The 17,478-nt window shown below is 36.7% G+C and overlaps 1 protein-coding gene across 6 annotated transcripts in view; it reads left to right on the forward strand.

Moving 5' to 3' along the window:
- KTN1 (kinectin 1) overlaps positions 1-17,478 on the forward strand; it is a 116,824-nt gene that overhangs the window by 36,738 nt on the left and 62,608 nt on the right. For all 6 annotated transcript variants that reach the window (XM_047767413.1, XM_047767417.1, XM_047767414.1 and 3 more), the window contains 6 exons: positions 1,752-1,922; positions 4,292-4,422; positions 10,386-10,502; positions 13,583-13,723; positions 15,385-15,491; positions 16,285-16,417. In XM_047767413.1, coding sequence (XP_047623369.1) covers positions 1,752-1,922; positions 4,292-4,422; positions 10,386-10,502; positions 13,583-13,723; positions 15,385-15,491; positions 16,285-16,417 — 800 coding nt within the window. The remainder of the gene's footprint in view (positions 1-1,751; positions 1,923-4,291; positions 4,423-10,385; positions 10,503-13,582; positions 13,724-15,384; positions 15,492-16,284; positions 16,418-17,478) is intronic.

Here is a 17,478-nt window from a genome sequence, read left to right on the forward strand (position 1 = left end):
AGATCTATCATTACCCTACATTCCTAATTATTTATTAAACATAATTTGTGTGTATATATGGGAAGCATCCAATTAAAAGTGATGGAGCAGTTTTTTGCTTAGAGTTGTTCATGGAAGGCTTAGCTATGGAATTTATGTAAATGGTGATTTTTATAATATTGGGCTATGGTATCAACTAGTGCTAGAAAGTAGTAAAATTAGAAAAGGAAAAGATAAAGTTCTGTCATTTGCAGTAAAATTAAGATATATCAAGCAATCAGGTGTAGGAAAATATTACCCACAAATATTGATAGTATTAAGTATTTATTAGAGATTTTAAATAAAAGAACTATATGGGAGGTCACTCGTGGGGCTCAGTGGTTTAAGCATCCATTGTTGTCACTGCTGTGGTTTGGGTTCTATCCCTGGAAACTTTTGCATGCTGAAGGCACAGCCAAAAAAAAAAAAAAAAAAAGAGCTGTATGTGTCCTAAAGTTTTGTGTGTGTGTGTTTTGTTTTTTTTTTTTTTTGGCCACGCCCACTGCATGTGAAGTTCCCAGGGCCAGGGATTGAGTCTATGCCACTGCAGAGACCCAAGTCACAGCAGTGACAATGCTGGATTCCTAACCTACTAGGCCACCAGGGAATTCTCTGGGTTTTTTTTTCTAAAGTAGGATATATATAGAGACTTCCATATGAATGTATTAAGTGTGTATCTCTAACCAATAGATAACAGACTTCACTATTCAGAGTTCTTCCCATTAAAATTAGGAACAAAGTAAAGAGGCTTCCATCCTCTACTATTAATGTTGTTCTGGAAGTTTTAACTAGTGTAATAAAATGTGCCATGGAAATTAGAGGTGTAACTATTGGAAGTGAGAAGATATCTACAAGGAACAATGACTAATTTTTACATCTAGAAAGTTAAAAAATATTAAGAATTAAAAGTTGAGGAGTTCCCACTTTGGCACAATGGGTTAAGAATCCAGTAGCAGCGGCTCGGGTCGCTGTGGATGGGTGGGTTTGATTCCTGGCCTGGCACAGTGGGTTATAGAATCCAGTGTTGCTACAGCTATGGTGTAGGTTGCAGCTGTGGCTCAGATTAAGTCCCTGGCCCCGGAATGTCCATATGCCATGGGCGTGGCCATTAAAAAAAAAAAAAAAAGTTAACAATTGAGGAATTCTCTGGTGGTGCAGTAGGTGAAGGAATTTAGTGAGGCTTGGGTCACCACTGCAGCATGGATTAGATCCCTGGCCTTGGAACTTCCACATGCTGTGGTTGTAGCAAAACAATAACAACAACAACAACAACAACAAACCAACCAACCAAACAAAAAAAAAACAGAAAAGAAAAAAAAAAAGAATTTTCAGTTGGAATAAGAGTTCAGTGAAGCACCAATATACATAATTAAAATATTTTTTCTTGAGCTCTTCTTCACTATGAATGGATTCTTAGTTAAACTAGGAGAAACATGAGAACTAAAACGTAAAGATTGTATAAGAAGAAATTTTCAGATACTAGAGAGATGTGTAGTACACATAGATAACCTAAATGATATACTATAAAATAATATTAAACTGGTATTGCTTAATTTGAAGATTGTTTTGACTTGTCAAATGATGAAGTAGGAATTTAAAGCCAAATTGAGCTGGTATTAGAAATTTGAAAATAACTATTTATCATTACCCTTAAGTATGCTTACATGTTATTTAATTATTCTTTTATTAAAAAAACCCTGAGTAATTATGATTTTGTTGAACTTAAATTGCAGTCTTGGTAGATGAACCCCTTATTCATGCAACAACTTATATTCCTTTGATGGATAATGCTGACTCAAATCCTGTTGTGGATAAGAGGGAGATTATTGATCTGATTAAACCTGACCAAGTAGAAGGAATCCAGAAAACGGGGGCTAAAAAACTGAAGATTGAAACAGACAAAGGTAACAATCTGTTGTATTGAAAAAATACATTTTTGAGTTCTGATGGAATGAGTGCATTTTCTCATAGAAACAATAAATCATAAAAGACTAATAGAATCTTTGTGGTAAAAAATGTATTGGTAGCTTTCTAATCCAGCCTTGTCTGCTTTGTAGAGCTGAACATTGGACTTTTGACTTGCCTAAGGTCTACTTTGCTGTTTGGTGACTTTTTCTCCTATTATTGTCTTTGAGAATTTTCTTTTTTTTCTTGAAAAATAAATATTTAATAATAATATAATCTTTGTATCTTTAGACTGCCTTTGTCAAAATTCTTTCTGTCATCTTCAGATTCTGTCTTAAAAAAACCCTGTACATTGTAGCTCTCTTTACAAGTGGGGTTTAAGCCATTGTACAGGATTTTAATATTTAATTTAAAATATCTAACAACAGGAGTTCTTGTGGCACAGTGGAAACAAATCCGACTAGGAACCATGAGGTTGTGGGCTCAATCCCTGGCCTTGCTTCGTGGGTTAAGGATCAGGTGTTGCCATGAGCTGTAGTGCATATGCCATGAGTGCGGCCCTAAAAGGCCAAAAAGAAAATTAAATATCTAACAACATATACTTATGTTCAATGTAAACAAAACCTTAGGGTTTTTTTGTTTAATTGTTTTCTTCATTTTGGGGCTGTACCTGCGGCATATGGAAATTTCCAGGCTAGGAGTCGAATCAGAGCTGTAGGTGCTGGCCTACATCACAGCCACAGCAACTTGGGATTTGAGCTGCATCTGTGACCTACACCACAGCCCACAGCAATGCTGGATCCTTAACTCACTGATCGAGGCCAGGGATGGAACCCGCATCCGCATGGATCCTAGTTGGGTTTTGTACCCCACTGAGCCACAACAGGAACTTCCCAAACCTCAGGTTTTCATTTTCATTTTCTTCTTTCTTTCTGCAAAAGAATGCTCTCTGCCCATTTTTCAGAAAAAAAAAAGAGCTAAAATAATATTACTGGAAGAGATTTAAAAAGAGAAAAAAGGCACTGAAGGCTAGTAAACCAGCTGAGGATGGAATAAGCCCCAATTCTCCAGAAGGGCTGCTGATGGGGGGAGGTCTATAAACCAGCCAATACCACCTGCCTATTTCAAGCTTAGAAAGGTGCATACCTTTGAAAGCAACAAGTATTTTTTTAAGTCCAGTGTGGCACTTTCAGAAAATGGCATCAAAGGTTGGACTATAAATCCTTTCTTATTCTCAAGTCACTGGACATTTAAGAGCAGAAATATTGATGGGCTCTTTCTCTCCTTTTCTTCTTCCTTGTAACAGATATATGATTCATGGATTGTCCCTTAGTGGTCTCCATTTTCATTTTACTGCTTTTTCTGTGCTTTCTGACAGCTTTGTTAACTTTCTTATACTTAATTATGCTAATTCACAACTGCCTTTTATTATTTTTTAATAGACTTTTTTCCTTTAGAGCAGTTTTAGGTTCATATCAAAATTGAGTTGAAAGTACAGAGTTTGTATATATCCCTTGTTCCCGTGCACGTGCACAACTGCCTTTTTAAACTTAGAGTGTAGCTGAAGTTTTTGAAGCTCTGTGCTCCTTTGGGTGTAATGAGTTGCTTTTAAGAAGTGGAAGCTATTGCCTGATATAGGAGCCCTGGGGAATTGAGGTGGTGAGTCAGGAGATATTTGATGTTTGGATTGTTTAAATGTCAGGATTGCTTGAATACATTTGATCTTTGTAAAAATCAAATTTCCTTTTTACAATTGTCTTTGAGCTTATTTTCTCATCTGTAATATTTGGCTTCTCTGTTGTATTACGGTTAAATGCTATTTTAAACATATTTAATAGAGATAACTAGCATATACTAGAAATTTGAATGATTTTTTTTAAAAGGTGTACTGGCATTTTAATATTGTGCAGTTTGAGCAAATTTTTGATTACTGTAATTATTCCATATTAAATTTGATAAACACCTTTTTCCTCTGACCAGAACATTCATTGTTGCTTGAGCGGAAATGTAAATCTATTTTCTCTTGGTTATTGACTGTTTGAGTCAAGAATTCTTGCTGTTGGCCTTTGCTTCTATCTTTTTTTTTTTTTTTTTTTTCACCCACGGCAAATGGGGTTCCCAGGCTAGGGGTCCAATTGGAGGTGTAGCTGCTGGCCTACACCACAGCCACCCCAACGTGGGATCCAAGTCATGTCTGCGACCTACACCACAGCTCGTGGCAGTGCCAGATCCTTAACCGACTGAGCAAGGCCAGGGATCAAACCTGTGTCCTCATGGATACTAGTCATATTCATTACCGCTGAGGCAAGACGGGAACTCCTCCTTGTATCTTTTTAAATGTTAATTCCTTTTTTTTTTTTTTTTAAAGAAAATGCTGAAGTAAAATTTAAAGATTTCCTTCTGTCCTTGAAGACTATGATGTTTTCTGAAGATGAGGCCCTTTGTATTGTAGACCTGCTAAAGGAGAAGTCTGGTGTGATACAGGATGCTTTAAAGAAGGTAAGCATATTTTTGATTATGGGCCTATTTCAGAGCAGTGATGAGAAATTCACTGAGCAAGATTTCTGCTGGGGCAAGAAATTATAATCTACTCCCAACCTTCACACCCCAAAGCACTTAATCACTTAAATACTAAAGCACTTTAGCATTAAAAATTCTAGATTGCCTTCAGAAGTTATTTCATGTATAGGTACTAATCATTGTACTTATTTAGTTCTGTCAGGTGTGTCTGAGTAATCTGAGGTTTTGACAAAAGTGAATTGCTTATAATAAATAAGATTATTTATATAACTTTAAGGCTATTTGGCACTTGGCTAAGTTGCTTTGCTCTGAACGTAAGTATTGAAGGCAAGGTCAGGTGATTTCTGGATAACATGGAATGTTTTTGTGACTGAAGATAACATCATTCATAGCACCTGGGAATCTTTTTCTTGTGTGTGTGTGTCTATGTAATACTCCCCTTCTAAAATAAATAATTTGAATAGAATCATTGCTATGATTAACTAAAATTTGAGAAAACAAAAACAAATCCATGGAGTTAATATTTAATGGGTCATACTCACTATATTGTCATGTGTATTTTGTTATATTGGGAAAGGTAACAAGTATTTAAGTGTTACTTGTGTAAGATAAGATGACATGGTATCTGGTGTTCAGTATTAGATAGTGGATTTAACTGTCCTTATTCTAAACACACACACACACACACACACACACACACACTTCTCACACTTTTATGCTTTAAAACCTTTAGTGGCTTACATTTTTTACTTAAAGACCACCCTAGTCCAGGCTATCACTTCTCATTTCTTAGTTGATGTTTCTGCATTTCCTCATAGCCTTCTAATCTATTTTTTTCTGTACAACTGCAAGGCAAGTTTTAAGAGGTAAATCAGGTTATATTACTCCCTGCTTTAAAAACCTTTTGGTGTCTTTCTCTTTGCACATAGAACATAATCCAGATCCTTAGAAGGCCTTTGTCTATCACTCTCTACAGCCTTATCTCATGACATTTTCCCTCTCTTCTCATTAAAGCATACCAAACGATTTCTTCTTTCTGGACTGTCCTAAAACTACCCAAGCCCCTATCCCCTAACTCTTCTTTTGGCTAATTTCTCCTTCAAGTCTCCATTTAAATATCATTTCTTCATATGAGGCTAATCTGAATTCCTGTCTAAATTATTCTCCTTGCTATTCTTTCTTATAACAGCCTGAATTACTTTGTCGTAGCATTCGTTGTAGTGTTATAAGTCTGTCCATACTTCTAAGTATCTCTTGACAATGTGTTATACAAATCTTTGGCACTTTCTGATGTAGTATGCTTGTTGGACAGTCTCCATGTGGTGCCAGCAATGGCTCAGAGTAAACAGGGTGTTCAAGGGTCATCAGAGTAAGTGTGATAACTTTGTGACTTTGGATACAAAGTCAGATTATTCTCTTGTAAGAAACTTTCTTGGGAGTTCCTGTTGTGGTGCAGTGGAAATGAATCCGACCAGTATCCTTGAGGATGCAGGTTCTATCCCTGGCCTTGCTCAGTGGGTCCAGGATCCAGCACTGCCATGAGCTGAGGTGTAGGTAGCCGATGTGGCTCAGATCCCATGTTGCTGTGGCTGTTTGAAGAATTTGTCTTTTGATTTATTTTATTTTAGTTGGGTAAGTTTATATCTTAAGGGTTCTTAGTTATTTGTGAGGATTGCAAAAATCTTCTAGCAGGGAAAAATCTCCGGGTGAAGTTATTATGCTTCTTCCTGTATGAAATGACTACTTTTTAAAATTAATTGCTTTCAAGTTTCTCTTCTGACTAAGGCTGTTGGCCGTGGTTTATGGATACAAGAGTAGTCATTTTATTGCTTGAGACAGCTTTGAATTCTAGAGACTGAGTAGTAAATTAGATTCCCCTTGATATCTATATTAGGCAGGCCAAGGAAGAAGATGGGGACTGTTAAAGATTTTGAAATAGAGTGGTTATTTTGAAACTTTACATTTTTTCCTTTTCCTTGGAACTTTTTGACTTTTTAAAATCTTGTTCTTGGTTTCTTATGGAGTGGTTTTATTCTTATCTGCAGGGACTCAGTGCCCTTGTAGATCCTCCTATATCAGGGATAAACTAGGTAAGTTTAATTTCTCCATTTTCCTGTCATGGAAGTTGAGTCTTGGTCAGACCTTTTAATAGATTTCAAAGTTTCAGATATAAATGAATCCCCACATTTAATAAAGAGCATTTCAGAGAAAGGGGGAAGATAAATGCAGGAGCACAAGCATAGGTGTTGGATAGAGGTAGAGGAGTTAGAGGGCTTGCTAACTGATTAGATATGGTGGCTAAAGAAGAATCTAGAATGAATGCTCTGGAGTAACTGGTTAGATTGTGGCGGCAATGGTATGTATGAACACTTTGCAGAGGAAGAGAGAGTAGAGGATCGTGAAAAATTTCAGGAAGTTGTAGGCATTCTTTGGAGCATTTAAGTTGATGTAATCATTTCACAGTTTTTTTTTATATTTCTCTGAAGTTGAAAATAGATTGTAATGGGAGTAATTTAGGAAAGGAATCCACTATGATCAATATATATGGTGGATGTATATTAGACCAGAGAGGGTGTGGGAAGTGGTAATGCGAGTTTAAGAATGAACCTTGAGAAGCACCAACATTTAAAGTTCAGGAAGAGCACTGAAAGGACACTGAGTGGAGAAACATCAGGCGGCAGTGGAATTACAGATGCTTGGAGAGGGTAGAGGGTTCAGGGGCGGTGGGAAAAGTCAACAACAACATGCTTTAGAGCAATGAAGGAGAATAAGAGTTGAAAAAAATGGATTTGATATCCTTGGTGAAAGACTTTCCTTGGAATACTAGGCTGTAAATAAGTGATGAATGAATGGGAAAGGTGACAGTTTCCACTTTGAATAAGCTTAGATGGGAAGGGGAAAACAGTAAAAGCTAGAAGGGATTGCACAGTCGGAAAGATGTTATGTTGTGTGTATATACACACATGGTTTTGTTGTTTAAACTATAAGACAATTCTGTTTTATATTTAGAGTGTAGGGCTTTAGAGTCAGATTTTGTGCATTCAATTCTGGACTCTGCCACTTTTAGCTTTGTGGCTTTAAGTAAATTACTTAACCTTAGTTCCTCGGTTTCTTTATCTCTAAAATGGGAATGATAATAAGGTTTTGAGAATTAAATGAGATAATGCATAGTAGATGCTTAGAACTCTTAGCATGTATTAATTGCTCAAAGATGTTAACTCAGTGTAATTATTAGTATTTGATAGTTTTAGTTGGTTATTAATTTCTTTGTGTTGGCCGGCTGGCCTGCGTGCCTGCCTGCCTGCCTGCCTGCCTGCCTTCCTTCCTTGCTCCCTTCCTTCTTTCCTTCCTTACTTCCTCTTTTTAAGCCTGCACTTGTGGCCTATGGAAGTTCCTAGGCTAGGAGTTGAATCGGAGCTGCAGCTGCAGGCCTACACCACAGCTACAGCAATGCCAGATCCTTTAATGGGGCCAAAGATTGAACCTGAGTCCTCATGGATGCTAGCCAGATTTGTAACCTGCTAAGCCACAGTGGGAACTCTCTGTGTTGGCCTTTAGATATATTTGCCTCAATTATTTGAGTCTTTTTTTCCAACTCATTAACTGTTCTGACCCCATGGTGTTTGTCAGGAGGAAGTCTGCCTATTTAAAATTTTTCCTACCTTCTCTTTTCCTTCCCTATTTTTGTTAACTATAGCATTTGTTGATCAGCTACAATATTTAATATTTGTTTTGTGGCTATAATTTTTATGTTTGTTTTAGTCTTAATTCTATAGCTTAATAAATTCAAACTTGATACTAGTTCTTTTGCCATAAGCTTCTGCTTCCGTATTCACCACTTGTTGGCTGAAATTGTTTTTTTCAGGGGAACTTTTTCAAAAAGGGTTTATGGAAAATGTATTTCCAAATTCTGGCCAGTTAAAATGCTTCTTTTTTGTCTTTATACTTGAGTGATAATTTGCTAGGGTATAATGTTTCTGGATTGCACTTTCTTTCCTTGAGAATTTGTCATGTTTGCTTTACCATTCTCTACATCCGTATTTCTGGATAGAAGTCCTAGACTAGCCTGAATTTTGCATTCTTTTCATGTATTTTTGTCAAAGTATACTCACAATAAAAACATCCTTTTAGGTAATCAACCAAGTTTTTATTATTTATTGGACCTTTCCAGTGCCCACCCTACTGTATAAACATCAAGGCATTCAGCTTCTTTGAAGTCACAGAATTTTTGTTATAATGTGACTTTGCATTGACTCCTATCAGTATTCTCTTGGACAAAGCATGTCTTTTCAGTCATGAGATTCAGTATTCCCTTAGAGGAATTGAAATGATTGGTATCAATTAAACATATGTTGGGTCTTCTTTGCCTGTTGTCTTTATCGTTCATATTTTGGTCCTAAAAAAATAAAAGCCTTTGGTTTATTCCCACTTTTTTTTTTTTTTTATTTCTCTTCACTCTGAACTTTGTCTCCTACTGTGTTTTCAGTAACATGTCTTTTTCTGTTTGCTACTTCTAATTGGATTGTACTTCTGAAATGGTATTGCTTTTACTTCTACTTTGAGTTTTGCCAGCTCATATTTCATCTCATTCTGTGGTCTTAATCTTTTCTCCGAGTTATTTCCTCTGAGCTCTGTTCTGTGCTCTTGTTTTTCCAGAAATCATTGCTATATTAGACTTTAAAAAGTCATGGTGATATTTTTTTAAAGCACATTTTCCTCTGTTCTTGACATTCTTTTTCTAGGTTATTTTTCTCCATGTGGCGTTTTTCCTCTTATTGTTTTCCTTCCTTCTTTCTCATATCTTACATAGAACCTGTTTTATTTCTTTTTCATTAATACTCCTCTTCCAATGAGGTGTGTTCCTCTTGGATCATCTCTGTGCCAGAGATTGATAATGAAGGGCCAAGGCCAACTGTTTTCCTTAGGTTATATGAGAAAATGAGTTCTTTTAGCCTTTCTTCTTTTCAGATAAAAAATTTTACTACAGAGGGTCCCACTGTAGAGAATCTAACTTAACTTTTTCTCCCTGACTAGCTGTTCTCTTAGAGTAACGTTTATCTATATGATTTCTTCTTCATTCCTACTTGTTTGGCTTCTTGTGACATTCTACCAAGAAAACTCCTACCTTCTATATTTGGACTTATTCCTGATGTCAAATTGGGGATTGTTGGTTTTACCTTTCAGTATATGCCTTTTAACTTCAGAGAGCTGTGTTCCATGACACCTCTGTATTCTTGCATATATTCTGACAGAATTATCAAACATTTGTTTGATCACTACTTTTGGCAGGCGTTTGTGATGTTTTTGTTTGACATGACAGATGATTGTTTCACTTTGGTTCAGTTTGCATTTTATTATTATTATTTTTTTTGTCTTTTTGCATTTTCTAGGGCCACTCCTGCAGCATATGGAGGTTCCCAGGCTAGGGGTCTAATCAGAGCTGTAGCTGCCGGCCTATGCCAGAGCCTCAGCACCGCGGAATCTGAGCTGCGTCTGTGACCTACACCACAGCTCACAGCAACACTGGATCCTTAGCCCACTGAGCAAGGCCAGGGATCGAACCCATAACCTCATGGTTCCTAGTCAGATTGATTAACCACTGAGCCATGATGGGAACTCCTCAGTTTGCATTTTAATTTCATACTCCTGTTTTGATCTTTTAGGAGAAGTGAGAGGTTACTCTCTTGACTCTGTGCTTAAAAATAGAAATTGTATAATTCTTAGTAAAAATCTGTTTCTTGATTGATATGTGTCCTATTATATATATAAGAATATACAGTGATACAGTAATGTCTGAATGATATATCACTGATCAGTATTTGGCAGTCATTCTACTTTAAACATAATAGCAAACTCTCCATTGGCCTAAGAAAAAGTCAGTTCATTTCCATAATTTTCATTAGCCATTGTTAACTAATTCTGTACTGAATTCTCAATTGTAGTCAAATAAAGGAGAGTTAACTGCACTTGTACATCAGCTTCAAGAAAAAGACAAGTTACTTGCTGCTGTGAAGGAAGATGCTGCTGCTATGAAGGATCGGTGTAAGCAGTTAACCCAGGTGAAGACTCTTGTGTTTAAGGGTTATTCTTTTTTTTTTTTTTAATCCAAGCTAGGTGCTATGTTTCTGATTTTTAATTGCAGATTACTTGCATTTCCAACCACATTCTTGAGTCCAGTTATATACATCTGTATCAGGTTTAATCTAAAGAGAATACAGATTAGCAGAGGCATTCCTATGACCCAGTAGAAATATATTCAACTCAGGAACATCCAGACAGAAGAGAATGGGCAAGATATGTGGGAGGGGGCACAGCATGCCACTCTCTCAGAGGGTTATTCTTTCTGAATTGGATATACCGAAGGATTTTAGAAGTTGTAATTCCTGATTAATTTTTGTAATGAATTTATACCCAATGAAAGTGCTTTTCTTTTTTTTAAAAAAATTTTTAATCTTTTTTTTTTGTCCTTTTGTCCTTTTCTAGGGCCGTGCTAGCGGCATATGCAGGTTCCCAGGCTAGGGGTCTAATTGGAGCTGTAGCTGCCAGCCTACGCCAGAGCCACAGCAATACCAGATCCGAGCTGTGTCTGCGACCTACACCACAGCTCACGGCAACGCCAGATCCTTAACCCACTGAGCAAGGCCAGGATTGAACCTGCAACCTTATGGTTCCTAGTCGGATTTGTTAACCACTGAGCCACAACAGGAACTCTGAAAGTGCTTTTCTTTTAGAGTGTAGGAGGTGGTATGGGGGGGGGGGTTGTCTCACTCTTCCATGTTATTATAGCCTACAGTTGAATTGTGAATTTAAAATAACAGTACTTATAGTTATACCAGTTTCAGAATAATGGAAGCATTTGAACACTGGGAGCATGTTTCAGTTGGTTCTGACATAGAATTATTTGAAACATAAAACTCAGTGTGGATCTTGCTTAAATCAAATTTATAAGATAAATTTGAAACTCTTAAATAGATAATTGACTCATGACATTTTGTGATATTTGTAATTTCTAATCAATGAAGTTCATTAATCCCTTTTTTCTCTGAGAGGTTAGAAGACCTAGAGTTCCCATTGTGGCTCGGCAGGTTCAGGACCCAAGGTTGTCTCTGTGATCCTTGGCCTCATTTAGTGGGTTGAGAATCCGGCCTTGCCACAGTCTGCAGTGTAGGTCATAGGTGTGGCTCGGATCTAGTGTTGCTGTGGCTATGGCCTAGGCTGCAGCTCCAATTTGACCTCTGGCCTGAGAACTTGCATATGCTGCAGGTGCAGCCATAAAAAATAAAAGAACCTTAAAAAATGTAAAAATACAAACTTCCAGTTATAAAGTAAGTCTGGGGGGTGTGATGTACAACATGGTGACTATAGTTATTAATACTGTATTGTGGAGTTCCCATCGTGGCTCAGTGGAAATGAATCTGACTAGCATCTATGAGGACGCAGGTTTGATTCCTCATCTCACTCAGTGTGTTAAGGCTTTGGCATTGCCGTGAGCTGTGGTGTAGTCACAGACATGGCTTGGATCCGGCATTGCTGTGGCTGTGGTATAGGTACCCTACGTACGGTAGCCTAGCCTGGGAACCTCCATATGCTGTGGGCATGGCCCTAAAAAGACCAAAAAAACGCACAAAACACAAAACACTGTATTGTATATTTGAAAGTTGCTAAGAGAGTAGATCTTAAAATATCACAAGAAAAAAAAATTGTAATTGTGTGTTGAGGATGTTAACTATATTGTGATGGTTTAGTAATAAATATGAATATTGACTTGTGTATCTGAAATTAATGTTCTAGGTCAGTTGTTTTTGAAAAATCATGTAGATTGAGAACAGAATTGAAATTCTGTAGTAAATGTCTCATTTCTCCTCTAGTGCTTGTTTCTTCTAGGTGTTCAATATAGCAGAGTAAATGAGGCTTATTTTAGTATCATTCATGTAGCTACTTGATGACCTTTATGAGAATGGCCTCATATGAATATAAAATCTCTTATGTGAATTTGAGAATTTGAGATAGATTAAAAAAGTTAGTAGAAAACTTAGATTAAGATTAAAGTTGTTGCTAAAATAAGCATGTTTCTTTCTTTCTTTTTTTTTAGGACCAAACCCGTGGCATCTGGAAGTTCCCAGGCTAGGGGGTTGAACTGGAGCTACAGCTGCTGGCCTAAACCATGAGGCCAGGATCAAACCTGCATCCTCATGGATACTAGTTGGATTCATTTCTGCTGCACCACAATGGGAATTCCCAAGCATGTCTTTTTAAGATCAGAAACTTTAATGTTCTGTAGCTATACTATTCTGATTATTTTAAAAATTAAAAAAGAAATGATCTGCTTTTGTATAATTTATTGAGCTGTATACGTAAGATGGGTATCCTTTTTTTCCTAAGTGTATCATGTACATCAGTAACACAATTAGTAAATGTAAATGAATTAAGTCTTATGGGCAATCATCAATTTAAATGAAAATTTTGGTTTGTCAGTTACTTAGAGCAGAGGGATTGGACTGAGTATACCTGCAGATGACTTTAAAGTTGCTTGCCTTCTTGCACTTTGAAAATTAATATTTGTTCTAGGAGTTCACAGTACTTGCAACACAAGGTTTGACTTGGGAAGATAAAACTTTCTGAGTTTTACTTTCCCTATTCCAAGCTTCCATTTTGCTATAAACGTATCTTATCCATATCTCTTTCCCTAGGAAAGAGACTTTTCTCTTTGAGGGTTTTTTTTCCTTCTTGTTTTGCCTTTTCTTTACTCTAAAAGAAAGCTGATAAATGCAAATAATGGAGACTTTGACTGTTTTTGTTTTAAAAAATGTTCTTCCTTATTTTCAAGTTAGAATGCAGGATTTATTCCATGTTCAGCCCTTTAACTCTTTGACCAGAAAGTGCATTTGAAATACAAGTAAATAAAGCAGCCAAGTGTTTATTAAGGGAATTGGTGTAAAGAGCAGGTAAGATGCAAAAGACAAAAACAAAAACAAAAACAAAAACTTTGACTTTGCTTTTTAAGCAAGTATTTATTTCAGAATTCATGATTGTTTTACTGATATTTTTGCTGATGTTAAAAATGTTTTCTTAGTATAGTCATGTTTTTACTGTTGTAATAACGAGTTTTTCATAATTTTGTTCTGGTTTACTCTTCTAGGAAATGCTGGCAGAGAAAGAAAGAAGCAATGTGGTTATAGCAAGGATGAAAGATCGGATTGGAACATTAGAAAAGGAACATAATGTGTTTCAAAACAAAATGCATGTCAATTATCAAGAGACTCAACAGATGCAGATGAAGGTATATTTTCATTCTTGAATACAGAATAAATGTTTGCATTCATTTAATTAGCAAACTTTTAAGTGCCCTGTCTTAGACTTTGGTACAGATGGCCAAACTCATTCCCTGTCCTTAAGTAGGCAACTTTTCTAGGTTGGGAGGCCGAAAGTTGACAAGTAAATACTCTACTACAATAGACATAAGCATTGGGCTCTTTGAAACAATGGAGATGAGAGGTGGGGAAGATGTGTTAGAAATGACATGCAGACTGTGTTGAATCTTTTGAAACAATTAGGAATCGTCAAGAAAGAGAGTGAAGGAGTGAACACTGGCTTATTACTTGATGTAATTCCTTTCCGTCTCAAGAGATGATGGTTCAGTAGGTCCCTTTTGGAACCTAGGATTGAGCTTTTTCTTTTCTTTTTTTTTTTTTTTGTCTTTTTGCTATTTCTTGGGCCGCTCCTGTGGCATATGGAGGTTCCCAGGCTAGGGGTCCAATCGGAGCTGTAGCCACTGGCCTACACCAGAGCCACAGCAACGCGGGATCCGAGCCGCGTCTGCAACCTACACCACAGCTCACGGCAACGCCGTTAACCCACTGAGCAAGGGCAGGGACCAAACCCGCAACCTCATGGTTCCTAGTCGGATTCGTCAACCACTGCGCCACGACGGGAACTCCAGGATTGAGCTTTTTCAATGAATATGCATTCCAGGTGTTTTCAATACAGGTTGTCTAGTGATACCAGTTTGTGAAAAATGCAGTAAGAGTTATGATATTTGGGAATCAGAGCTGGAATGAAGAGAGCTAGAGAAATAAGTAGAGGTTTTGTTTTAAAGAACCTTTTATACCCAAAGACTGGGGAGCCAGTGAAGGAGTTTAAGGAACTCATCAGTGTGATTATATTAGTATTTTCTTTTTCTTTTTTTCTTTTTTCTTTTTAGGGCTGCACCTGTGGCATATGAAAGTTCCCAGGCTAGGGGTTGCATCAGAGCTGCAGCTGCCAGCCTACACCATAGCAACACCAGATCCTAGCTGCATCTGCAACCTATAGTTCAGCTTGCAGCAATGCCAGATCCTTAACTCACTGAGTGAGGCCAGGGATCGAACCTGCATCCTCATGGATACTAGTCAGGTTCTTAACCCTCTGAGCCACAATGGGAACTCCTATATTAGTGTTTTAAATGACTACTCTTGCATAGTGTGGAGAGTGGCAGCAGTGTAGTGAATGGAACAAGGGATAGTTGGAAGGCTTTTGCAGGAATCCAAGGCAGAGAACAAGAATCTTAAGTTAGATGTTGATAATGAAGGGGTGCGTTTAATAAAAAAGAGCTAATATACATAGGCCTTGATGATGGAGTGGAGAGAGAGGAAAAATGATAATGAAGGATAAACTCCTAAGGTTTTGGCTTAAGGGGCCTTTTGTCTCTTGTTCTTATTTTTACCTCTTTTCTTTCAACTTTTTAGAAGGTTTAATTCTTACTGTTTATTTTGATAATGTTATCCATTTTCATGATTTTAATAGATGAAATTTAGTAGATTAAATTTATTTATGTTTATTTGAGAAGGATGTCCAGACTTCATTCTATTGATGCTTTTTGCCTTTTCATCATAACAAAGTTTCTTTGAGATTAGCTTTGGCAATCATTGTTTTCTAAGTTTTGTGTGTGTAAAATAATTTTAGTTCCAGCAAGTTCGTGAGCAGATGGAGGCTGAGATAGCTCACTTGAAGCAGGAAAATGGCATACTGAGAGATGCTGTCAGCAACACTACAAACCAACTAGAAAGCAAGTATGTTTCCAAATGCTTTCTTTTAAATTGAATAGCAATTATCATTGAATGATAATATTTTCTTCAGTCACCAAAATGGTGTTTGATAGTAATTAGTTAGACTTTTATTTTTTACACTTGTTTCTAAAATAAATTTTCAAAAGCCATCTTCTTGCTGTGTGAAGAACCTCTTCAGCTAAACTGATGAGCAATACTCTTGCCACCAGTGAAACAGTCTACAAATTTATGAGACTGAATTGATAACTTTTAACTTTCTTTTCCCTGTTAACAGTACTTCTCAAACTTCATTATTTTGAAGAGCATCTGGCATGAGAGCTGAAAATCATATTCTTGAGTACTGCCCTTAAAAGATTAGGATTTAGTGGCTTTGAGGTGGAGTCCCAGAATCTATATGTTGAGACACATTCCTTGTGATAGTGATTTAGATTCTGGCCCATACTTGGAGAAACAGTCCTAGAGAGAAGACTAGTAGCATCTTTACGCAGAATATTCTGGGTGGTTGATTTTAATAGACTTTCAGAACACTAGTTTGAAGGTGACCCTCTTGATTTATGCTCATGGGTATGCCGTTATCCATTTCTCTTGATATTTTACAGTAATTTTAGTACTTGTATTATTGTCATCAGAATGATTCAAACCCCTTTATTTGTAGTCAGTCACTTAGAATCACTTCTTTTTTAAATTTGGCTATAAATGAAATTACTAATTCAGCAGAACTAACATAAAGTATATTTCATTTACTCTTTTCATGTTTGTAATCATGGAAGGTTCCTAATCCAGTTGCTGTTTTCAGGCAGTCTGCTGAACTAAATAAACTGCGCCAAGATTATGCTAGATTGGTGAATGAGCTGACTGAGAAAACTGGAAAGCTCCAGCAAGAGGAAGTCCAAAAGAAGAATGCTGAGCAAGCAGTTACACAGTTGAAGGTGATATATTCCTACCTTTATTTATCATTTCATAAATAACATAGATATACAGCTTAATGACCTAAATGTGTATGTAGGTTTGAGGCTTAATAGGACTTGTAGCCTAAGTGCTCTCCCTATGTAGAAGTATGTATACTAACAAAAAAATTGAATATTGGTTGAGTTTGAAGTAAAAGACTGTTTGAAAATAATAAAAATTGAAATTAGGCATAAATAGTAGAATTTCATCTTTTTATATGCTGTTAGGGTGTCTACATGATTTAGGCAAAAATCAGATTTTTGATAGGTAGTTAGAATTATCTTCAACATCACTTATCATTCATAGCTTGGATTTCTCAGTAAGTTTAGTGAGCCTGTTTTTATTCCAGCATTGAAATAGATGATTTTCCTTTGCTTGAGTATAAGGCCAAGTAATGCTCCAGTTGTTTTCATTTGAGCCCAGAAAAAAGCATACGCTGTTTCTTCAAATCCCAGAATGTCACTTGGTGCAATGAGATTCTCAGACTGCGAAGACATGCATAGGGTTGCTCAGGCTTACTGAGAGAGAGGCGTGAACTCATTTCTCTTGCACTTTTAAGCATGTGCACATTGTGTGGAATGATGAGTAGACTTGCTTGTTTCTCCTTTTACCAGGGAGAGGATGTGTTGAGCATATAGTTCAATTTCTATAAGTTCAGTGTATCAGATTGCTACCTAGGTCATTTATATAATCGATATACCTTAATACCAGTTCCAGAGGAGTAGGGGTTAAAAGTGTTTTGAGAATAATTGATTGTGCAAAATAGTGTAATTTTTGGTTTCTTAAAGTTTTCATGGGTTCCTGTGGGAGAATGATATAGTTGTCCTTTCTTTTATTAAATATTTGTCTTGCTGGTGGCATTTATAAATATGGAAATTTGTGCTCTGTGGATATAGATAAGTAGATAAATGACATTAAATATTTCAGTCATAATTAAGGTGTGGTGTTTTACCTCAGAATACAAATTTTAGGTACCTATTGAAATTTAACATGCCTCTCAACTGAAGGAAATTTAATGGAAAACAGATCATAGCTAAGTGGG

Source organism: Phacochoerus africanus, chromosome 2 (assembly GCF_016906955.1).
Source record: "Phacochoerus africanus isolate WHEZ1 chromosome 2, ROS_Pafr_v1, whole genome shotgun sequence".
NCBI classification, from domain to species: Eukaryota; Metazoa; Chordata; class Mammalia; order Artiodactyla; family Suidae; genus Phacochoerus; species Phacochoerus africanus.